Genomic DNA, 25,008 nt, shown 5'->3' with positions numbered 1-25,008 from the left:
TTCTTTGTTCTGCCATCCTGGGCCAGGCCTGGCTGGACCCCAGGAGGGCAGCTGCCTGTCTGAGGGGTTGGCAGCAGCAGCAGCTGCAGTGAAACCCCAGGAAGGGCAGTTTGGCAGTACCAGGGTCTGTGCTACAGACCACTGGGATCATGGGATTGTGCCAACTATGCCAGGATGGTATAGAGGGGGCAATTCCATGATCATAGACATGTTACATGGCCATATTCGGAGTTACCATGGTGAAGCTACATATAGGTAGTGACCTATATGTAGTGCACGCGTGTAATGGTGTCCCCGCACTCACAAAGTTCAGGGAATTGGCTCTGAACAATGTGGGGGCACCTTGGCTAGTGCCAGGGTGCCCTCACACTAAGTAACTTTGCACCTAACCTTTACCAGGTAAAGGTTAGACATATAGGTGACTTATAAGTTACTTAAGTGCAGTGTAAAATGGCTGTGAAATAACGTGGACGTTATTTCACTCAGGCTGCAGTGGCAGGCCTGTGTAAGAATTGTCAGAGCTCCCTATGGGTGGCAAAAGAAATGCTTCAGCCCATAGGGATCTCCTGGAACCCCAATACCCTGGGTACCTCAGTACCATATACTAGGGAATTATAAGGGTGTTCCAGTAAGCCAATGTAAATTGGTAAAAATGGTCACTAGCCTGTCAGTGACAATTTGGAAGTAATGAGAGAGCATAACCACTGAGGTTCTGGTTAGCAGAGCCTCAGTGAGACAGTTAGGCACCACACAGGGAACATATACATGCACACCTATGAGCACTGGGGCCCTGTGTGACAGGGTCCCAGTGACACATACATATAGGCCACAAACCTATGAGCACTGGGGTCCTGACCAGCAGGATCCCAGTGACACATAACAACCATACTGAAAACATAGTGTTTTCACTATGAGCACTGAGGCCTGGCTATCAGGATCCCAGTGAGACAGTGAAAACAGTGACAAACACCCTGACATACACTCACAAACAGGCCAAAAGTGGGGGTAACAAGGCTAGAAAGAGGCTACCTTCTCACACAACCCCCCCCCAAACAAAGGACAATAAGGCTAACCTTGGCCAGTTGAGACTTTATTGTCTAAGTGGTGATAAGTAGAGAGTAGCTCTGCAATAGACTGGTTACTCCCTTTATCATCCACTATATGGTTACTTCCCTGTGGGGATGTAAACCACCCTGTTTGAAGTTTTTTAGCTAAGCAACAATGTGAAGATGTATTTTCAGAGTTTCTATCAGTAAGTTTTAGTTTAGAGCAGTGGGAATTGTCCACTGAACCTATTTGTAGTGATGGAAATGCCAGACAGGGATGCTGTCTCAGAAAAGCCATAGCTGGGCAAAAACTTTGTCCATCTGGCTGGAAGAGAGAACAGGGATGCTGTTTCTCTTGAGTTGGAGCAGGGCAGGGATGCTGTCCTATGAGCTCCACACTAGGGCAGGTATGCTGTCCTAAGTGTTGTGAGGTAGTGCAGGGTTTCTGCACTAAAGTTTCTCTGGGAGGGTTGGAGGGATGCTCCATGTTAACTAAAATGATGCTGTTTTTCTCACCAATGTTAGTTATCCCACAGAGAGGTACTTCCACCTCAGGGAGTCCAGCTTTGCCAGCTGATGATTCCCTTGGAACAGGTGCCACCCCAGGAGAGGTTTCTCCCACCACAGGAATAGTATCCTGAATGGTAGGGTGGTTAGGGGATACTGTGATACCCTTTTTACCTGTTGATGGAGAGGGATCCTGAGTTTTCAGGCCTTCTCTCCTTTGCTTTTTCATTTCACTTGAAATGAGAGGGAACAATTCCTCAGGGATGCCCAGCATGGCTGCATGGGCATAAAACTCTACATCAGCCCAACCTGAGGCCTCTAGGTCATTACCTAAGAGACAGTCTACAGGTAAGCTAGGTGATACCACCACCTGCTTAGGGCCAGTAACTCCACCCCAACTAAACTGAATTATAGCTAAGGGAAGAAACTTAGTGGAGTTATGGACATCAATAATCTTATACTGTTGTCCAATGATGTGTTGTTCAGGGGGCACTAGGTTTTCAGTCACCAAAGTGAAACTGGCACCTGTGTCCCTGTAGGCCAAGGCCTCAACACCATTTATTGAAACTGTCTGCCTGTACTTATCCATTGTAAGGGGACAAGCAGCCAGTGTGGCAAGGCCAGTGCCACTAGGTGTGACAGAAACTGTCTTGGGACTGATTACATCAGTTTCCACTATGGACCCATAAGTGAACCCAACTACACCCTTTGCTTGACTGTTGCCAGCAGTCCCACCACTAGTACCACTACTGCTAGGGGCACTAGAGCTTGATGTATTAGTGGTGGTAGGCTCAGGGGGTTTACCTGGACAGGACTTATCCCCTGGCCTATGGCCTCTATTTTTACACACAAAGCACCAAGGCTTTTTAATGTGTGCAGGTTGGGAAGAAGAGGAAGAATTTGTTTTATCCCCACCCTCTGAAGAGTGTTTAAGATTTGAAGTGGGATGTTTGGTTTTACCCTTATCCCCATGGTTATCTTGAGATTTTTCACCATCTTTCTTCTTATTGCCATCTTTGTCACCCCCTGTATGAACTTTTCTGTTCACCCTTGTTCTGACCCATTTGTCTGCCTTCTTTCCCAATTCTTGGGGAGAGGTCAGATCAGAGTCTACCAGGTACTGGTGCAACAAATCAGACACACAATTATTAAGTATATGCTCTCTCAGGATTGTGTTATACAGGCTTTCATAATCAGTAACTTTACTGCCATGTAACCACCCCTCCAAGGCCTTCACTGAATGGTCAATGAAATCAACCCAGTCTTGTGAAGACTCCTTTTTGGTCTCTCTGAACTTTATCCTGTACTGTTCAGTGGTTAAGCCATAACCATCCAGGAGTGCATTCTTAAGAACTTGGAAATTATTGGCATCATTTTCTTTCACTGTAAGGAGCCTATCCCTACCTTTTCCACTAAATGATAGCCATAGGATAGCAGCCCACTGCTTTTGAGGGACATCCTGTACAGCACAGGCCCTCTCAAGTGCAGCAAACCACTTGTTAATGTCATCCCCCTCCTTATAAGGGGGAACTATCTTGTGCAGATTCCTGGAATCATGCTCTTTTGCAGGATGACTATGGGGAATACTGCTGCTGCCACCATGGGTATCTAAACCCAACTTCTGTCTTTCCCTCTCTATTTCTAAAGACTGTCTATCCAAATCCAGCTGTTGCTTCTTGAGCTTCAGTCTGGTTTGTTCCACTCTCAATCTATTGAGCTCCCTTTCCAACAATCTGTCATCAGGGTGGGTGGGAGGGACATTTCTAGATACAGAGGTATGATGGGAATGAACAGAAGGAGACCTGTCCCTTACAGAGGGCACCCTAACAGCTTGGCTACCAGCATAATGTGAGAGCACACCATCAGTATGGTGTGATTCAACCTCTGTACCAACTATGCTAGACTGTCTAGTAATGGGCAGGCTGAGAAGTTTCTTTCCTGAACCTTTTCCTGGGGGAGTCCCTGGATCAGATTGAGAACCATTAGCTACTTTTTCTACAGATTGGGCACTTATGGCCTTATCCTGTACTCTAAGCATATTAATTAACAGTTCTAAGGAAGGATTCTTCCCTACACTCAAACCTCTCTCTATGCAGAGACTCCTTGCTCCTTTCCAGCTAAGGTGATCATATGCAAGTTTGGACAGTTCAACTTTTTGGCCTGTGCCAGACATTTTTAGAGAGAGTTAAAGTGATAGACAAAGAGAAAAAAGTTTTCAGAACTTTTTGGAAAGACAGAAAAAAACTTTTTAAACTTTTAAGAACTTTTTGAAAGTTTAGAAGTACTTTTCAGCACTTAGAAAAGAGGGAAAAGAGGAAATGCAAAACTTTTTGGCTATGTGTATATACACTGACCTTGTTTTGTATATTTTTCTCTTATGAAAAGTACAATGACAAGAGTGGTAAGTAGTCTCAAGCACTTATCCCACCACTGCACAACCAATGTAGGAGGCTGGACTGGCTTGTAGTGAGTACCAAGGGGTACTTGCACCTTGCACCAGGCCCAGTTATCCCTTATTAGTGTATAGGGTGTCTAGCAGCTTAGGCTGATAGATAATGGTAGCTTAGCAAAGCAGCTCAGGCTGAACTAGGAGACGTGTGAAGCTACTACAGTACCACTTAGTGTCATATGCACAATATCATAAGAAAACACAATACACAGTTATACTAAAAATAAAGGTACTTTATTTTTATGACAATATGCCAAAGTATCTTAGAGTGTACCCTCAGTGAGAGGATAGGAAATATACACAAGATATATATACACAATAGCAAAAATATGCAGTATAGTCTTAGAAAACAGTGCAAACAATGTATAGTTACAATAGGATGCAATGGGGAAACATAGGGATAGGGGCAACACAAACCATATACTCCAGAAGTGGAATGCGAACCACGAATGGACCCCAAACCTATGTGACCATGTAGAGGGTCGCTGGGACTATTAGAAAATAGTGAGAGTTAGAAAAATAACCCTCCCCAAGACCCTGAAAAGTGAGTGCAAAGTGCACCAAAGTTCCCCTAAGGACAAAATAGTCGTGTTAGAGGGAGAATGCAAGGAAAACACAAATCAGCAATGCAACAACGATGGATTCCTGTCTGAAGGTACCTGTGGAACAAGGGGACCAAGTCCAAAAGTCACAAGCAGCTCGGAGATGGGCAGATGCCCAAGAAATGCCAGCGGTTGGTGCAAAGAAGCTCTTACTAGGCTGAAGAACTGTGAATACTGCAGGAACGACAAGGGCTAGAGACTTCCCCTTTGGAGGATGGATCCCCCACGCCTTGGAGAGTCGTGCAGAAGTGTTTTCCCGCCGGATGGACGCCAACAAGCCTTGCTACACGCAAATCGTGCGTTTGGCGTTTTTGGACGCTGCTGGGGCCCAGGAGGGACCAGGAGGTCGCAAATTGGACCTGCAGAGAGAGGGGACGTCGAGCAAGACAAAGAGCCCTCACTGAAGCAGGTAGCACCCGGAGAAGTGCCAGAAACAGGCACTACGAGGATGCGTGAAACGGTGCTCGCCGAAGTTGCACAAAGGAGTCCCACGTCGCCGGAGACCAACTTAGAAAGTCGTGCAATGCAGGTTAGAGTGCCGTGGACCCAGGCTTGGCTGTGCACACAGGATTTCCGCCGGAAGTGCACAGGGGCCGGAGAAGCTTGCAAAGTCGCGGTTCCCAGCAATGCAGCCCAGCGAGGTGAGGCAAGGACTTACCTCCACCAAACTTGGGCTGAAGAGTCACTGGACTGTGGGGGTCACTTGGACGGTGTCGCTGGATTCGAGGGACCTCGCTCGTCGTGCTGAGAGGAGACCCAAGGGACCGGAGATGCAGCTTTTTGGTGCCTGCGGTTGCAGGGGGAAGATTCCGTCGACCCACGGGAGATTTCTTCGGAGCTTCTGGTGCAGAGAGGAGGCAGACTACCCCCACAGCATGCACAAGCAGGAAAACAGTCGAGAAGGCGGCAGGATCAGCGTTACAGAGTTGCAGCAGTCGTCTTTGCCACTATGTTGCAGGTCTGCAGGCTTCCAGCGCGGTCAGCGGTCGATTCCTTATCAGAAGGTGAAGAGGGAGATGCAGAGGAACTCGGCTGAGCTCATGCATTCGTTATCTGAAGTTTCCCCAGAGACAGAGACCCTAAATAGCCAGAAAAGAGGGTTTGGCTACCTAGGAGAGAGGAAAGGCTACTAACACCTGAAGGAGCCTATCACAAGGAGTCTCTGACGTCACCTGGTGGCACTGGCCACTCAGAGCAGTCCAGTGTGCCAGCAGCACCTCTGTTTCCAAGATGGCAGAGGTCTGGAGCACACTGGAGGAGCTCTGGACACCTCCCAGGGGAGGTGCAGGTCAGGGGAGTGGTCACTCCCCTTTCCTTTGTCCAGTTTCGCGCCAGAGCAGGGGCTAAGGGGTCCCTGAACCGGTGTAGACTGGCTTATGCAGAATTGGGCACATCTGTGCCCAACAAAGCATTTCCAGAGGCTGGGGGAGGCTACTCCTCCCCTGCCTTCACACCATTTTCCAAAGGGAGAGGGTGTCACACCCTCTCTCAGAGGAAGTTCTTTGTTCTGCCATCCTGGGCCAGGCCTGGCTGGACCCCAGGAGGGCAGCTGCCTGTCTGAGGGGTTGGCAGCAGCAGCAGCTGCAGTGAAACCCCAGGAAGGGCAGTTTGGCAGTACCAGGGTCTGTGCTACAGACCACTGGGATCATGGGATTGTGCCAACTATGCCAGGATGGTATAGAGGGGGCAATTCCATGATCATAGACATGTTACATGGCCATATTCGGAGTTACCATGGTGAAGCTACATATAGGTAGTGACCTATATGTAGTGCACGCGTGTAATGGTGTCCCCGCACTCACAAAGTTCAGGGAATTGGCTCTGAACAATGTGGGGGCACCTTGGCTAGTGCCAGGGTGCCCTCACACTAAGTAACTTTGCACCTAACCTTTACCAGGTAAAGGTTAGACATATAGGTGACTTATAAGTTACTTAAGTGCAGTGTAAAATGGCTGTGAAATAACGTGGACGTTATTTCACTCAGGCTGCAGTGGCAGGCCTGTGTAAGAATTGTCAGAGCTCCCTATGGGTGGCAAAAGAAATGCTGCAGCCCATAGGGATCTCCTGGAACCCCAATACCCTGGGTACCTCAGTACCATATACTAGGGAATTATAAGGGTGTTCCAGTAAGCCAATGTAAATTGGTAAAAATGGTCACTAGCCTGTCAGTGACAATTTGGAAGTAATGAGAGAGCATAACCACTGAGGTTCTGGTTAGCAGAGCCTCAGTGAGACAGTTAGGCACCACACAGGGAACATATACATGCACACCTATGAGCACTGGGGCCCTGTGTGACAGGGTCCCAGTGACACATACATATAGGCCACAAACCTATGAGCACTGGGGTCCTGACCAGCAGGATCCCAGTGACACATAACAACCATACTGAAAACATAGTGTTTTCACTATGAGCACTGAGGCCTGGCTATCAGGATCCCAGTGAGACAGTGAAAACAGTGACAAACACCCTGACATACACTCACAAACAGGCCAAAAGTGGGGGTAACAAGGCTAGAAAGAGGCTACCTTCTCACACTCCCTGCATAATCCAGTCTACACCAGCTCAGGGACCCGCAGTCCCTGTCTGACGCGAAACTGGACAAAGGAAAGGGGAGTGACCACTCCCCTGTCCATCACCACCCCAGGGGTGTTGCTCATAGCTCCTCCAGAGGCTCCCTGGGTTTTGCCATCCTGGATTCCATGTTGGCAGGGCACTCTGGGAGCATCTGAGTGGCTAGTGCCAGCAGGTGACGTCAGAGCCCTCCCCTGATATGTGCTTACCTGTGTAGCTGACCAGCAGGAATCCTCTGCATCCTTTACTTCACCTTCTTAACGAAGAAACTGCATCTGGACCCTCTAGGAGCTCAACAACTGCAACAAAGAAGCAAAGACAACTTCTGCAACATTGCCAGCAACTGCTCATGACGAGCTGCGTGGATCCTGCATCACGGGTGGTCGACCTAAGTGGTCCCGACGGTCCTGATGTCCAACTGCCCAACTTTGGTGGAGGTAAGAGCTTGCCTCCACACGCAAGATGGTACCCCCGTGCACGGCGTGTTTTGCAGTTGCCAAGGCTTGTTGACATCCTTCCATGAAGTTCTTCATGCACCTGACAGCTCCAGCCCCCAGCACTCCTTCCTGAGATGCACAGCTTCATGCGTGGTGCTCCGGTGGCGTGGGACCCTTTGTTGTAGTGCGCATGGTCCTCCTTTTAGACCGTCTTTGTCCCTATGCTGTGGGACTCCTGTGTGTGCTGCCTGGTCTTCTGAGGGCTCTCTGAGTTGCTGAGAGCCCCCTCTGACTCCATCTCCTGGATAGAGTCCACCGGGACCCTCCTGGTCCCAAACAGGGCTATTTTCTGCTAACCTCCAGCTTTGCATGTGCCAAGGCTTGTTGGCGGAATCCAGCAATGCAAACCAGACTGCTATCAACCATCCGGCATGGGACATGTTCTGCACCAACCAGGAACTCGCATCCATCTTCTTGGGTGCAGTACTGACTGTTGTTCTTCACCGGTGGTTCTTCTTTTGCATCTTCATCCGGGTTAGCAGTGGCTCCTGTTCTCCCTGGACTCTTCAGTGCTTCTTAGACTTGGTCCCTTTCTTCCATGGGTCTTCAGGTCAAGGAATCCATTGTTGGTGTCGCGCAGTCTCTTGTGGTTCTTGTAAAATTTTCTTTCTCATGTTCTTGTGTGTTCTAGGAAAGTTACTGTGATTTACTCCTGCTTTCCGGGGCTCTAGGGTGGGTTCTATTGCTTACCTTTGGTGTTTTCTAATACTCCTAGCACCCCTCTACACACTACACTTGCCTAGGTGGGAAACCGACTTTCGCATTCCAATTTCTTAGTATATGGTCTGTGTTCCCCCCAAGGCCCACTTCTAACTATTGTGATTTTCACTATTTGCACTGTTTTCTAACTGTTTTTACAGCTATTTCTGCATACTTGTTATGTAATTTGCATATTACTTGCCTCGTAAAGAAGCACAGTCTGTATGGTATTTTTGGCATTTGTGTCACCAAAATAAAATACCTTTATTTTTCTAACACTGAGTATTTTCTTTCATGTGTGTGAGTACTGTGTGACTGCAGTGGTATTGCAGGAGCTTTGCATGTCTCCTAGTTAGGCCTTGGCTGCTTATCCACACTACCCCTAGAGAGCCTGACTTCTACACACTGTCTACATTTCACTAATAAGGGATAACTGGACCTGGTATAAGGTGTAAGTACCGTAGGTACCCACCACAAACCAGGCCAACATCTTACAGTGGTCATGACAATTGAGGTATTGAACAAGATGGTGAGTACGTGGCTTTGTTTAGGTTGAAAATGTGGTGAGGGCATGGGTCGCTTGGGGCACCTGAGTTGACCCAGTTCATGATGGATGCAGAGTCCTGTGGAGAGAGCTGGCTAGATTCAGTCAGTCGGATGTCTGTGGTGGTAGCGGGATTGTTGTGTTGCCTATTTAAGTTGGTGGCCTTCAGCTGGGGTTTGAAGTTTCTGTAGATGTTGGCGATCCTGTTGTGGAAGAAGTTTGCAAGGTTGTCACAGAGCTCCTGTGAGGGGGTAATGTTGTTTGTTGCATCTGAGGGTTTGGAGAATTCTTTGATGTTGAAGAGTTATTTTCTGATTGATTGATTCGATGTGTGAGGCCAAGGCTTTTCTTCGATTTTCTCACCTCTCTGTGGTAGAGGTTGAAGGCTGTCTGTCATGTCCTTGCTGGTGTACCATCTCCTTTCCAGTTGTTTACAGTGTTGTTTAATGGTTCTGAGGCATTCAGTCTACCAGCTAGCCTGCTTGGTGGACCTTCTGTGGGTGTTCTTGCACATAGGAGTGACGCTTTTGGTCAGTTGGTGATCCAGTTGTTGAAGTTCTTGATGTTCAGGTCTAGGTTATTGAAGGAGATGGGGTGGGTAGTGTTGAGGGTGTTGATCCATGTGTCCTTTGAGAGTTTGCACCAGCTACGGTAGGGGCGTCAGGTAGATTGTGAGTGGAGGTCTGTGAGCTGGTGATGTTGTTGTGGACAATGGAGCGGTCAGTCCAGGTGAGTTCCGTTGTGTGGCTGTACCTGATGCGGTTACTGGAGGTGAAGATGGGGCCTAGCATGCGACTTGTGGTGTGCATGGGGCCATGGACGTGTTGAAGAGTCTGATGTTGTTCTTGCTGTCGAGCAGAGTGATAGTGTTGATGTCATTGTGGTCGTCGAGATAGGAGTTGTGGTCTGCGAGGAAAATGTAAGTGGAGTGTCTGGCAAAGGGGAAAATGAAGTTGCATTAGGCTGAACATGGTCCTGGAGGACGGTAGGCGAGGGTGCCCCTGGTGGTGGTTTTGCTGTCTTTTTGATGCTGGACGTTGAGGTGCTGCATTAAAGTGAAGTTGTCATTTGTGGTGGTGCATTGGATGGATTTCTTGTGTATGAAAGTGATCTTTCCGCTAGGCTTATTGATATGGTCACAGTGTGTGATCTTGTTTCCTTTGGGTATTGTGGTGGAGATGTCAGATGTGGAAGTGGGGTTGAGCCAGGTCTCAGTGAAGAAGAGGATATCGGGTGTGAGGGTGGGTGGAGAAGAGGGCCCAAATATCGGTCATGTCTTTGCATAGTTAGCGTGTGTTGAGAAAGGTGCATGTGAGTTGGTGTTTTTGTTTAGGTGTCTGTGGTGTGTTCAGGGTGGGGCTGTTCGGTGGGGTGGGGTGGGGTGGGGTGCGTGCTGAGGCAGGTGAGGTGACAGTAGGTGTAGGTTAAATGTCCAACCGTGGAGCATTAGTCAAGGCCATGGCAGTGTTTGTTGCGGTGTCTGGGGTCAAGGATGTGGTTCTCAGAGATGGTTTATCTTCAGGAGGGGGGGGGGATGGGGACATGCAGCTGGGTGCGATCCAGGAGCAAATGGACTTGCCCTTGGCACACAGGCTAAGGCTTGCTTTTTTTGATTCAAAGCACCATGGCCGCCATGAGTGTGAGCTTGAAGGAGAGACACAAAAGGAAAAAGAAGTTCACTAACAGTCAAACCTAATGGCAAACTTTCAATTATCCATGTAAGAGGATCGGTCCCCAAGGCGGTCACAAAATCGCCCCAAGGGGGGACAAATGTAAAGCATTTTCCAATGTCATCAAAGGATTTTTAAAAGGCAAGATTATGAATGAGTGAAAGTGATGGGCGAGAGGTGGGTGTTGTTAAAAGCCCACATTGATACCAACACCTCAGAAAAGCAGCGCTTGCGCACTGCTATGCCCGACCTAAAATCCTGGACTGGAGAAGCACATCACATGAACCTGGGAAACTTGGCAGCTATGGAGGCCTGGGATGCCAATATTCCGAGGGGCGCAGCAGGAAGCTGCCTGACTTCATGTCATGGTCCATCCCCCTTGGTCTCAATTGGTAGCAGTTAAAGACTTTGCAATCAGCCTTTAAAGTACCTCAGCATAATTGCTAGCTCCCCATCAACTTCCTGTTGTCCTCCCTTCTTCCTCACACCTCCTGCAGTCACACCGCAGTAAGCCCCTGCCCTCAAAACAAGCACCAAATTTGCTTTCCGCCCAAGGCACCGTCACGGTCAATCCGATTTAGGGCTGGCCCTGGTGGCTGGCTAGGTGTTTGCAGCAAGCACAAATATATGCAGTCACACACCCCTCAAAGACAACACATATAACATGTGTTAAAATATGCCAAATTGCCTCGGTTTGAAAATGTAAGCCACTTTGATTCACTACCCAAGTGAATAATCCAAGCCACTTTTATTTCGGTGCCTTGGGACATGGTATGTCCCAATCCGACAATAAGTGGGTCCAATTAGACCCAGTGAAACCTTGGGATGTGAGACTCCTCTTTCACAAACTCGGCCTGACAGAACTGAAAGAAATAAAAAGGGGAACAATGCGGTAAAGTTTTATACAGTAAGAGCAAAAACTACAAAAGCAGAAAATGTTCATGAAACGAACACGTAAACGCCCATTCAGTGTACGAGAAAGCTAAGCTGTTTTACAGGATAAAAGTGGACCGGTTTTTTAACTGGGTTGCTTTCCTCTACGGTTTTATTTTAAATAACATTAATTCAGTTCAGTTTAACACTCGGTTTGAGCTCTGGCAGCGCTCCAGCTTCCTGGACTGGTGACGCAACGTAGACAAATAATGCAAGATCATAGTTCCACGCCCCCGACATGGTACTACGGCACCTCACGGACTGCAGCCGAGAAGGGCAGGCTCGGAGTCTTGGGCCGGTAAAAACGTATTAATGTTCAGAAGCTGACTAACGAAAGAATGAGTGCCTGTTATTTAGCGGTGTGATATCAGTGCGGCGTGTTTTGGTAGTAGACTGAACACTTCCACCGTTTGTATTAATATTCTTAACGCTCACGTTAGTATAGATTTTGTGAAGATACAAGCAGCGTGTGTAGTTGATATTTGTTAAATGCACGCGAATCTGAGATTTTTAACATGCATATGTATTGTTTGATTTGAATTATTTTCTGTTAATGTCGATACATATATCGCTGGATAATATGTGTGTGTCCCTCTCTTCAGAAAATATGCTGAACATTGAATTCTTCTGAAATTAAGTGTTTATTTCCGTTCACGGATTGCTTTGTGCGCAAAGGTGAAGACTGATGTGGGCTATGTTAACCGGATCATGTTTTAGTCACCTTTCAAGTGGGCTTAAAGCCATGCAGCTGCAGGCGATCCCACTTGGAGTGTTTCCAAGCTCTGGAAAGTTTACTTTGCTGTTTGTGTTGTTTTTTTTAAGTGCACTTTAACTCGAAGCCGCTGTTACCACCTGCGTTGCTTATTTATTTCCTTATTTATTCTACTTGAATTTGTTATCTTTGGGCTATACGGCACAGTAACGCCTTTTGTAAGTAATAACATTGTTTAACTAATATATCACTGAAAGAGCGCAGTTATATTTTGTAAAGATGCTTTCAAACTTTTCCTGTGTTGCTGTAAAGAATGTAACTAGAGGCGCGCTATCCAGTTGCATTTTTATAAATGCGCCGGGAGCTTTGGATGAAAGAATGAGGTGAATACAGGTAAGAGGTGACGGTGACAGTGGTTTCTTTTGTATATGCAGATGCAGCCGGTGCAAGGTGGGCGGACTGTGGCCAGGTCGTGATTACCAGTTCGGCGCCAGCTGCTGCGCGGAATGCGCGGCGCTATGACAGCTATCCCAGGACTGCAGAAAGTGGAAGTGCGTCGTGCACTTTGTCACGCCATGTACTCTGTGATCTCATTCTGAGAGTGTCGGTGAGGGTATGGCTAGGAAATGACGACTGAAGGGAGACACTCTCGCTGCTGTGTTTCTGCTAATCTGGGTGGGCTGCCCAGCAGTTTCACCAGTAACTCGCTGTTGTGAAAGGAGGCGCGGTACCCCTGACTGTCCACGGTGTCCCTGGCCACCATACACCCTTCGGCCCCCTGTTTGTACCGATCCCTGATTATCCGGTCTCTTGTGTATCCAGCGCTACTGGCATGAGACATCCCTGACTATAAGTGGCACCTCGTACCGGCCGCACCTGGCGGTCCATCTCAAGAGACCCAGCGTTTCTTTTGCTAAGGGAGTGTGAGGTACATTTCGGTACCGGAAGGAGACAGCTGGACGAAGGCAAGAAGGTTCACGACGGCTGTGCCTGAAACGAGACCACAAGTGGGGTTTCTTTAACACAGTAGAACATTACCAAAGGAAGTGACATCCATTGGACGATATGAGAAGAAGCCAAAGGTGCCTGGAGGAGGGCTCCATAACCGAAGAACCAGTTTAAGATTGTAAGGAGGGGATGGCAGGCACAGGTATGTGGTGCTTTTGTTATTCGTTCCGTGCGAAGCCTTTCTTTCCTCACTTCCTCTTAGCTGTTTCATTGTGAGATAAACGAGAACTAGAATATTATCTTGGTCAAGGAAATGGAGCCTGTTCTGTAAAATAAGAACAACCAAGGCTCGTAGCTACGTTGAGAGAGCACATGCACGGTGTTTACTTCCTTAACGGCTTCGTCTTTTAAAGCACTTGGGAGACACTTGGAGGGGATCCATGTCCTTTCTTTTTGTTCATGAATGGAAGAGCCATTATTAAAACCCTTGCATAGAAACGTTTTCTGTAAATTCAGTTTATTAGAAGCTGTAGGAAAACCCACTTGTTTGTTGTGTAGCTGTAAAACAAGGATGTCCAACCTTTCCAGTAATAAGAGCTACTTATGTTCAAATACAAATATCCCGCGCTACGAATATTATTACTGTTGTATTAGTAACGGTATCAGGGCAAGATTATATTCATGGCCACCATATGCAAGTTTATGAGCAGTGATAACCTCACTTCACCAGGCAGATCGGCAGCAATAAAGTAAAAAAAAGGTCCTGTCAACATGGAATGCTTCTGCATGGGTAATGCATTGTAGCCACAGGTGCATGCCCTTGGTACCAAGGTAATCGTATTAGTAATACCTCTCCTTAGCACTGCATGATTGATCTGTAAGTATCAGCTTAAAATATATTTAGGATTTCTCCAGATATCTCATAATGAGTTTTGAAAATACATACATTTTCGTCTCAAATACTTGTTTTTCTTTTTTGGAATACATATATTAATTTAACCAGTCAAAGCTTCTGATTGACTAGGCTTGGCTGCACACAGGAGAGCTACTCATAGGTGGCTGGACAGCTACCAGGTGCTCACAAGCTACTTGCTGGAGATGCCTCCTTTAATATAATTCCCCATATTGAAAACAAAGTAGACACACCTTCAGTGTTATGAAATCAGATTCTGGTTTACAAAGTGTACACTAATGGTGTTAGAAATGGGGTTTTTGGTTGGCAGTCAGATTACCCTCTGTCCAAGCAAGAACCCTCACTCTAGTCAGGGTAAGTCACACACAATCCAAATTATCCTGTGCCCACCCTCTGGTAGCTTGGCACGAGCAGTCAGGCTTAACTTTGAAGGCAATGTGTAAAGTATTTGTGCAATAAATCATACAATAACACCATATAGCACCACAAAAATACACCACACAGTGTTTAGAAAAATATATAATATTTATCTGGATAATTGCAGGTTAAAACGATCAAAGATGCAATATGAAATTGTAGAGATATCACTGAAAAGTGATATAAAGTGTCTTAAGTCTTTAAAAAGCAAACAAAGTCTCTTTCAAGCACAAAGTACCTGGTTTAAAGTGGAAAATCTCCGCAAAGGGCCGCAGAGGAAGAGATACGTGTAAAAATGGTGTGTGCGTCGGTTTCTCCCCTGCACACACGGACTTGCGTCATTATTTTTCTCGCGGGGAAGTCGTGCTTCGTTTTCTGGCGCGCGGACAGTCTCCTTCTGTGGTTCGCGGGATTACCAGATGTCCCGGGGTCTGTGCGTGGAATCCTAGGCTTGTTTTCCGGCTGCGCGTCATTCCGGTGGGCTGTGTGTGGAATCTTCTCCCTCACGGCAGGCGTCGCGTCGATTTCCTTTCTAGAGTCGGGCGGCGTTGTCCAGGCGAGGCTGTGCATCGAAGATCCGGTCGCACCGCAGGCATCGCGTCGAGCGGCGTCTTTCCGGATTGGCGTGCAGTGAATTTTTCACAGCGGAGCAAGCTGTGCGTCAAATTTTTCGGCGCACAAGGCGTCCAAATGAAAAAGTTAAGTCTTTTTGGTCCTGAGACTTCAGGGAACAGGAGGCAAGCTCTATCCAAGCCCTTGTAGAGCACTTCAGCAGCAAGGCAAGAGTTCAGCAAGGCAGCAGGGCAACAGCAAGGCAGCAGTCCTTTGTAGAAAGCAGACAGGTGAGTCCTTTAGGCAGCCAGGCAGTTCTTCTTGGCAGGATGCAGGTTCTGGTTCAGGTTTCTTCTCCAGGAAGTGTCTGATGAGGTAGGGCAGAGGCCCTGTTATATACCCAAATGTGCCTTTGAAGTGGGGGAGACTTCAAAGAGTGGTTAAGAAGTGCACCAGGTCCCCTTTCAGTTTAATCCTGTCTGCCAGGGTCCCAGTAGGGGGTGTGGCAGTCCTTTGTGTGAGAGCAGGCCCTCCACCCTCTCAGCCCAGGAAGACCCATTCAAAATGCAGATGTATGCAAGTGAGGCTGAGTACCCTGTGTTTGGGGTGTGTCTGAGTGAATGCACAAGGAGCTGTCAACTAAGCCCAGCCAGACGTGGATTGTAAGGCACAGAAAGATTTAAGTGCAAAGAAATGCTCACTTTCTAAAAGTGGCATTTCTAGAATAGTAATATTAAATCCAACTTCACCAGTCAGCAGGATTTGGTATTACCATTCTGGCCATACTAAATATGACCTTCCTACTCCTTTCAAATCAGCAGCTACCACTTCAATACTGTATGAGGGCAGCCCCAATGTTAGCCTATGAAGGGAACAGGCCTCACAGTAGTGCAAAAACGAACTTAGGAGTTTTACACTACCAGGACATGTAAACTACACAGGTACATGTCCTGCCTTTCACCCACACAGCACCCTGCTCTAGGGGTTACCTAGGGCATACCTTAGAGGTGACTTATATGTGGAGAAAGGGGAGGTTTAGGCTTGGCAAGTATTTTTAAATGCCAAGTCGAGGTGACAGTGAAACTGCCCACATAGGCCTTGCAATGGCAGGCCTGAGACAAGGTAAAGGGGCTACTTAAGTGGGTGGCACAACCAGTGCTGCAGGCCCACTAGTAGCATTTAATCTACAGGCCCTAGGCACATATAGTGCACATTACTAGGGACTTATAAGTAAATTAAATAGTCCAATCAGATATGATCCAAGGTTACCATGTTTAAAGGGAGAGAGCATATGCACTTTAGCACTGGTTAGCAGTGATAAAGTGCGCAGAGTCTAAAAGCCAGCAAAAACAGTGTCCAAAAAGTGGAGGGAGGCAGGCAAAAAGTTAAGGGTGACCACCCTAAGGTTGTCAGGTCTAACAAATGGTAATTAAAGGCGCCCGTCTTCTGATCTCTGATTTGTGCTTTAAAGCAGCCTAAAATGGTGTTCAACACTTTTTTCTTGATTTACTTTATGATCCTGCAGACACTCTGCATTGCTTCTGTATAGTTAATAAAGTCAGTGCCTCTGTGGATGGAGATTCTTGACGTATGACATGTTGGTTTTACCTTAGAAAGGCAATAGAAGTGCTAAGATGAAAGCAGAAGTCCACACCATCTATCTTATTACTCAGCATTCATCTGTTGTGAATTCCTTGTTTGACAATACTGCTGTATGGGTTGTCAAGGAGACATATAGACGTAGGTTTTGTATATGGAGTAATAGCATGTCTCTTTTGCAATAGTATGCACTATTTATTTGTACAGAGATCTAAGTTGGCGTATATTTGTTTAGTTGTGAAGAAACAAGACGTGGTGCAGCAGAGATGCTATGCTCCATAATGCAAGCAAATGCAGTTAATCCTCATCTCCTTGTTTGCTATAATTAGGATGCTATTGTGGCCTTACTCTTGTGGACCTTAGTGCCACTGCACCAACTGCATTATTTCTAGTTACGTATCGGGGATTCGAGGAGAGGCCCACCTTAGAACACCACAGGCCAGATCATACTACCTCTAGCTGCAGCTTCTTGTTTCCTTTCACAGACATATTTTTCTAACATTAGGTTTTTCTCGCCAAAGAATGCACCGGAATGAAACACTTGTACACATGCAGTTAAATTAAGACAGCAGTAGGCTTCAAGGTGCATGCAGAGACAGGCACATGCAGACACTACACATACATACTCCACACATACCGGAATCCACGTACTCAACCAGTAAATATAAATCAGACACCTGGACTTCTGCTTGGGCGCCAATTGCCCCAATACCGATTGTCATGCCTTCAGTTAGTCTGGTAGTTTTCACGGGGCTCATATTGCATGCTTTGATTCTTAATGTTAGTATCAAATCTACAAGTCCCAGAATACTAAGTTATGTTGGCAAACACACTGAGCAGCCTCACTGTGTCTATTATGACTTGGGGCCTGATTCAGAGTCTGGCAAATGGGTTACTCTGCCATAAATGTAACGGATATCCCATCTGCTGTATTACGATTTCCATAGGATGTGATGGAATTGTGACACAGCGGATGGGACAGTGGCGGGCGGCAGCTTAAGGAGGGAGGGGGGCGGGCGGGATTCACACACACACACACACACACACACACACACACACACACACACACACACTCATTCTTTCACACACAGACATGCACGCACGCACATCCATTAACAACACTCATACCATTCAAACATGCACGCATGCACCAAACATTCATTTTAAAAGATCGCACACACTCATTCTTTCGCACACACACGCACGCACGCACATCCATTAACAACACTCATAACACTCAAACATGCACGTGCGCACCAAACATTCAATTTAAAACATCACACACATACACACACACACTTACCTTCAGCCTCCAGGTCCCAGGAGGGTTGGGGCTGCTGCCTTCCCTCATTGGCTGACCTTTGGTCAGCCAATGAGGGAAGGCAGCAGTCCCAGCCTCGTCACAGAATGGGATGGGGTCAGTGAGACTGCTGACCCCGCCTCACTCTGTCATGAAGTGTCACTGATTGACACTCGCCCTGGGCACTTCAGGGCCTAAACCTGAAGCGCCCAGGGAGAGTGTCAATTGGTGACGCTTTCCTCGTCACCCAGGGGAGAGCCTCGAGGCACCTTTGCTGAGCTGAGGAGGTCACGCCCATAGGAGCTGTGATCTCCTCAGTCCAGCAAAGTTCAGCTCAGGCAGCCAGGAGTGTGCGCAAATCATGCATGTCTGCTCCTGGCTGCCTGAGCTGAACATGGAGAGTGTCTGTCAGGCTGACCTTTGTTCAGCCTGACAGACACTCTTCATGAGGGGCAAAAGGTGGGGGGGCGTGGCCCCTCCGCACTAAAGGACGGGCCGCCACTGGGATGAGATATCTGTCACATTCATGATGGAGTAACCCATCCACCAAACTCTAAATCAGGCCCTTAGAGTTACCTGGATGCCATGCCTCTACAAAGATTTATCACAGAAAGGACGGACAAAAATATAGATTTATACATTAGGTATTTTGATGGTGTGGTTTTGGCTTGCCTTTTGTACTGCTGCTTTCAAGAGAATACAGGAGTGACTGCAATTTGCAACAGAGAAATAAACTATTTAAATACTTTAATTATTCTGGGCCATCAAACATTTTGAAAAGCATGCAGTTTCTTACATTTCAAAGCAGTGTTCCTCTGCTACACATCTTTGTATTGGTGCATGAGAGGTGTGTATTAGATTTTAGGTACTGGAGCAAAAAGATACTTTAAACCGAGAAAGCTGCTACTGTTTGAGAAATCATTTTTCTGTGAATGCTCTTTCTTAAAAAAATTGTTTTTCATTCTAACAGTGAAATCAACGAAATTAAGCATTTTCCTAGCTTACGACAGGGATATCTGAATTTTGTTAAATACAAAGAAGCAGAAACTATTGGAACATTGCTTTACTTACACAGTCCTACCAGCAATCTACATCAACAGTGAGACATTATCAAGTCACAGGCTGCACTTAACTGCAGGACAACCATCCTCTTCTTCCTTTGTTTTCTCGACTGAAGGTGCTCAAAAGGACAAATGGAGAAGAGCCGAGGGAAGATTGACATCTGCTGAGAATGTTAACATCAGCAGACTCAAACAGGTGAAGGCAATAGGTCAACAAAAGGCAGCAGTGGATAGGAGACTGAAGAACTCAGCTCAGAAGCTGAAGTTCAGGCAACAGCCAGGGCCAAACTCCTGTATATCTGAAAAGCAGAGACAAAGTCATCAGACAACAAAGAAAAGACCAGAATTAAGAGACAAAGCTGTCAAAGACATATTTCGGGGAGTGAAAAAAGCATGGATAAGCCACAGTGTATGCATTGTGTATAAGGACACAGATGTAGTTCAAATACTTTATCAAACAATAGGAGGGACAGAGAAGCATTCCGGTTCAGCACACACCCTTCCTCAGTAAACATATGTTAAACATATGGTGTGCAGTTCTGTAGTGTAGGCTCCGATTTTATCACTTTAGGTGCTAGGCTCTGTAAAGGTCATCATTGGCATCTTCGTCTTGAAGCGCGAGCCCTTACCCACCAATAGGTGGCATGCTTCATCATTGGGCTGTGCTTCTCTTTGGGCTGGTGCTGCATTGCCCAAAAAGCCCCTCAGAGTGGTAGTTTGTGGGAGAGCTTTTGTTTGGTCTGAAGGTCTATGGTCACCAGACCTCTATCCTCCAGATGTGTATGTGGGAAGGGGATCCAAGTGAAAGGTAGACTGGTCTATGAAATAGTGGTTAAAACTAATTAGAGATCCCCACAAAAATACTTGATCAGTGGGGCCTCTGTTAAAGGTTAAAAATGAGGGAGGATCCAAAGACTATGATGCTTCCTAGATTCTTCACAATATGGTCACCATGTTTCATGCCTTCTATGTTCTACCCAGATCACTGTCAATTCAACAGGGCTAATGTGTGAACCTAATCTACTCAAATATGTGTCTATTTGGTACCACATTCTAGTCCCATTTAGATACACAGTGCAAATATCACCTGTTGGAAACTAGTCTAAAGGGATGGAGGACATATCATTGTGTCTCCTTTATCTTTATTACCATTTAGATTTTTCTGTTGTCAGCTGGGAAAATCCTTATTTTATGGCAAGGACAAGGAGGCATAATTATATGTCATGTTGGAAGCCTAGCAAGTATGTAATTCGCTACATGCTCAGTTGGTCTGAAGTTAAAGGCCTGAAGGGTGGCTTCCTTGGACCAATTTGTGGCATTTAAAGTGTCATCTAGGCCACTACTAGCAAAAATACCTTGGAGACATTAGCTCCGCAAGTGAAATGAGCGTTGTACTTAAAACTATTGAAGCCCATCTTGGATAACAGCTAGCAAACCTGTGTGGTGATAGTGGCAGTGCTCTTGGCTCAGTGGACCCATTTCAAGGAAACAAGGGGCTGAGAAACATGGGATGCCTGCTGGAATTTGTACATCTATCATACTCCTTTATGTGAGTCTATGTTCCACTGTTCTCGAAACTAGCCAATCCAAGATGGAAAGGTGACCACAAAGGACTAGGGGATGTGGGTTTCCCTGAGGGACTAGAATAAGTTACGGGGAAAAAAACAGATGAAGAGTAGAAAGTTGTGTGTATTCTGAGAGGGGTGAAATAAGGCCTGTGGGGGCTAGAAGAGCATCAAAAAGGTCACACAAGCTTAACAGTGAAGGTGGAGGAGAACACAAGGGATCAAACTAAATTGAAAGAAGACTTAACCCTTAAAGTGGCTCCTGTCCTGAAGAAAGGTGTCCACAGTCAAGATTCGGAATCCAGGCACCAACTCACAAAATTCTTTAGATCTTTGTTGAGGTGGGAGGCAAATCAGTTTTGTTTCCACAAAACTCTTAAGAGAAGAGATCTTTGAGAAAACCTGATGACCTGGGGTCCAGCCTTTCAATTCTTAAAGTTGATGGGAGAACCAATACATCTTAGAATTGGAAGTAGCAGTGAGGAAAAGAAGTCATAGGTGAATTTGGAGATGTCTTCAAGAAGGAATTTATAAAACAGGAACTCTCCAAGAGAGTCATAGTGAGTGGCAGTGCCTAATAGGCTATTTTGGGGTCAGGTTGCATGAGGATGGATTTTCTGTTATCAGCAGAGTATAGCATTGGCATCCCTCAGGAGATATATTGTCCTTTGAAACCAACCTCTAGGAGAGGGAAGATCAAGCATCTTGAAAGAGAGGTGTGTTCTGTTTTAGCGTTTTCAGTAAGGGAACTTCAAAAGGACTGGCTTTCTAATCTCGTAGGTCTGGAGTTTGAGGTCGTATGCATTCATATAAAGTGCAGCCTTTATGTTTGACTGTCGTTATAGCATGAGTGCTGAGATGAAGGAGGGGTTAAAGATGGGAGTAAAATGATGGCGTTGAACATCTATGGGACGCTCAGGAGAGTGGAGATAGAGAAAACAAATGGATAGAGGTAAATGTACTCATACAGTACAGTAAAGAGCAATACAATTATACAGCACCAAAGTAATAAGCAGGAAGGTTAGTCACAATATCAGTTTTGCAGAGTAGAAAACCATAAACACGAACCATAAAGACAGCCTTAAGTAATAAGAGAATAAAATGACACAACTTTCTTCGCCAGAGTCTGTGAGCAACTGAGAAAGAAGATGGGTCATCCCTGATGAAGGAAAGGCAGTGACATCTCAATACCTCACTGTTGATTTAGATTTATTTTCTGATGGGAGTGTGCAATTAAAGACATGTGCCATATCGGACAACTCCTTGTCCTTGCCTAACATATCAGATTCCACACTATGATGCTGAGAAAGGAAAACTCCATTCCTCAAGAATTATGCAGTAATTTATTTCTCATTCAGCTAATCACAAGTCATCAGTTCTGCATCCTAGGCCATCATGTCCTATGTTATCTCCAAAAGGAATTGGTATGCGACTTCAAATCATTCATAAAGAGACACCTGGAAATAATCGGGGTATCGGTAGGGCAATCGGGAAATAATTCAGTGACAGCTGTTTTAGTGTAAAAGGTCATTTATTAGGACAGGATTGCATAAGCAACATAACCATTCACTTTTAAACGTAACCGTAACTTTAATAACGCCCTCCCTTTAACATCTCCTCGATCATCCTTCCCATTCAAACCCTTATTTTGTTTCCATTCCCCTACGCACTCCCCTTTTCCTTTCATGCCCCATTTGGTTCATACGCCCCCCACTCAGAGCCTTCACCTGCTTGTTTATTCCCTGGAAAGGTGGCCAAGCCCGCATCTGACTCACCACCCTCCCCATCTACTGCCCTCTCACTCCTGCAACCTGCCCTAACTGACGACTACCCTCCCCCTCTTGATACTCACCTCTAACTTCCATCCTTCCTATCTCCCTTCTAATTGACGGGTGGGTGGGAGGCCAAACTAACCGCGCGATGGGCAGCGCGGAAAGAGGCCGGTCCCTCCACCCCCAACCCCTTTCATTCCCACCCCTTAAATCCACCCCCACTTACCTTTCATCCAATCGCTGACCCGCGTTGTCACTTCCTTCCCGAAATGGCCCGCGGGAAGACTGGAGCGTTGCTCCTGCTTCCCGCGGGGGCCCCTCCATCGGGAAATAATTCAGTGACAGCTGTTTTAGTGTAAAAGGTCATTTATTAGGACAGGATTGCATAAGCAACATAACCATTCACTTTTAAACGTAAACGTAACTTTAATAACGCCCTCCCTTTAACATCTCCTCGCTCATCCTTCCCATTCAAACCCTTATTTCGTTTCCATTCCCCTACGCACTCCCCTTTTCCTTTCATGCCCCATTTGGTTCGTGCGTATCCCCACTCAGAGCCTTCACATGCTTGTATATTCCCTGGAAGGGTGGCCAAGCCCGCATCTGACTCACCACCCTCCCCCATCTACTGCCAACCAGCACAAACCCATTTGGCGTTTTGCTGCCCCCCCGCCCCCAAAGGCCACGCTACTGCAGCCAGAACTTCTCATCTCTTGTTTGTAACCCACAAATTCTCACCCCACAACTCCTCAACCAGCAGTCTCAGATCTGTCAGATAATATGCATTTCCCAGTGTGGACAGGTGAACACCATCGTCTCTGAATAGTGCTACCTCCTGCTCTGTAATGTTCTTGTGTTTCAGTATTTTTATCCCTTGGGCCCAGCAAAAAACCCTCATCGCTCTGTTAAGTTTCCTTCGAGCCCGCTCCATGGCTCCATACTTTACTGCCCCTCTCCACACTCTACGGGGAACAAATTCTGTCCACACCAAGCATGTACCATGCAGTTTTTGTTTGAGAATCTCCAAGTCTCTCTGCATGTGCTGCAGTAGCGTGAGTCCTGATAATTTCACCAGATCATTCTCTCCCAAATGGATGATTAACAAATCTGGACATCCCCAGTTCAATAAATTAGCAGTGATGAAAGGAAGCAGGTTACCCCACCGCATGCCGCTCTTTCCCCACCATAGCACCTCGTGCCGCCTGCTGGATAGTCCCAGGGCCCGACCATATATCTGTTTCTCCGCAAACTTCGCTGCCCAGTGGACAAATGAATGGCCGACCAGGCATGTAACCGTCTTGCCCTGCGATGTACCAAACGCATCTCCTGCAATGGAAAAATAACTGTAACATGTGTTTTAAATATCAACCCCCCGCCTAAGAAAAAACTCTGCAGCTGTCCCTCCTCACATCTCAGGGTCTAACGTATTGTTCACAACACCTTGATCTCCAGCGGCCTATCACCCTGATCTTTGCCCAGTCCCAACCCAAATGTGCCGCGGCCGTAGCTGCCCCAATCCTAAACGAATGCGTGCCAAAATCCATGGCCCGGCGGCCACACGTCCCAATGTCATCCTCAATACTCGTAAAAGCTGAAAACTGGTGAGCTTGGACCCTGTTCTGTGCACAAAAACCTCGGCATCCCTGTCCGACATACATTAGGCTTGAAACTTGCTCCATTCCGTAACTGGGCAGGCCAACACGTTGCCCCCTTTCTCTAACCATACCCACTTTCCCTTGCCTAGCTGATCGTTTTTTGATCGTCTAAGCCAGATCCCCAATCGATCGCCGTGCACGCACACCTCCCTGTAACGTATGCCAACCGCTGCCCCAACACCCAACAACTCGGACACTCGAAAAGCTCCAAAAAACATCCACACCATGCATAAGCGGAAAAGTGCTAGCTCATATTCGTCTACGCAACATACCGGCAGAACGTGTAACAACTCTAGTAACAAATCAAAATCGATGGGTTCCCTGGCCGCTCTACCCTCTACCGCTCTGATTCTGCCCCAACCTTTTAACATTCTTCCCAAAAGATCGTTTCTTGCCGGGTCGTGATCAAAAAACAATTTCCCATAAAACGATACACCTGCCAGTTTTCCCCCGATAGTAACTGCTGATAAACCTTTCTGAATCATGCACAGCACAAAGCGCAACGCCCGATGCTCTAGCTGCTTATCACTCTGTCCCCCAAAATTTCCTGCAAACCGCTCAAAAAACTGAAAATCCAACCAGGCCAGCCGGTAACTTCGCCGAGTGGATTCCGCTAAAGACATCTCCACCAGCCCTGTGATCATCATGCCCCCCATTCCCAAATGTCTGCCGGGACCGAAGTCTTGGTCTGTTCTGCTCCTGGCGCCAGGTTGCGGAAACACTGCCACTGTGAACGAGACAGGGAATCCGCAATCTCGTTGAAAGCTCCCGGTATATGGACAGCTTTAAAAATTACATTCAGAGATAAGCACTGCAACATAAATCGGCGCAACAAGCGCAAAACCCTCAAATCCCTCGCCTTCTGTCTGTTCACCAGCTCCACGACAGCCATGTTGTCGATTCTGAATAAAACTGTCCTATTTGCTAACTCGTGTCCCCATACTGCCATGGCCACCAGAAGGGGAAAAAAATTCCAGAAAAGCAATACTCCTCC

The 25,008-nt window shown here is 46.7% G+C and overlaps 1 protein-coding gene across 3 annotated transcripts in view; it reads left to right on the top strand.

Annotated features, from left to right (window-relative positions):
* Window positions 1-11,755: 11,755 nt before the first annotated feature.
* PIK3AP1 (phosphoinositide-3-kinase adaptor protein 1) overlaps window positions 11,756-25,008 on the top strand; it is a 1,392,564-nt gene continuing 1,379,311 nt past the window's right edge. For all 3 annotated transcript variants that reach the window (XM_069240444.1, XM_069240442.1, XM_069240443.1), the window contains exons 1-2: window positions 11,756-11,818; window positions 12,667-13,382. In XM_069240444.1, coding sequence (XP_069096545.1) covers window positions 13,370-13,382 — 13 coding nt within the window. In that variant the 5' untranslated portion in view covers window positions 11,756-11,818; window positions 12,667-13,369. The remainder of the gene's footprint in view (window positions 11,819-12,666; window positions 13,383-25,008) is intronic.

This window comes from Pleurodeles waltl, chromosome 6, assembly GCF_031143425.1.
Source record: "Pleurodeles waltl isolate 20211129_DDA chromosome 6, aPleWal1.hap1.20221129, whole genome shotgun sequence".
Classification (NCBI taxonomy): Eukaryota; Metazoa; Chordata; class Amphibia; order Caudata; family Salamandridae; genus Pleurodeles; species Pleurodeles waltl.
The sequence above is the reverse complement of the archived record's forward strand: the minus strand, read 5'-3'. Positions and strand labels throughout refer to the sequence as shown.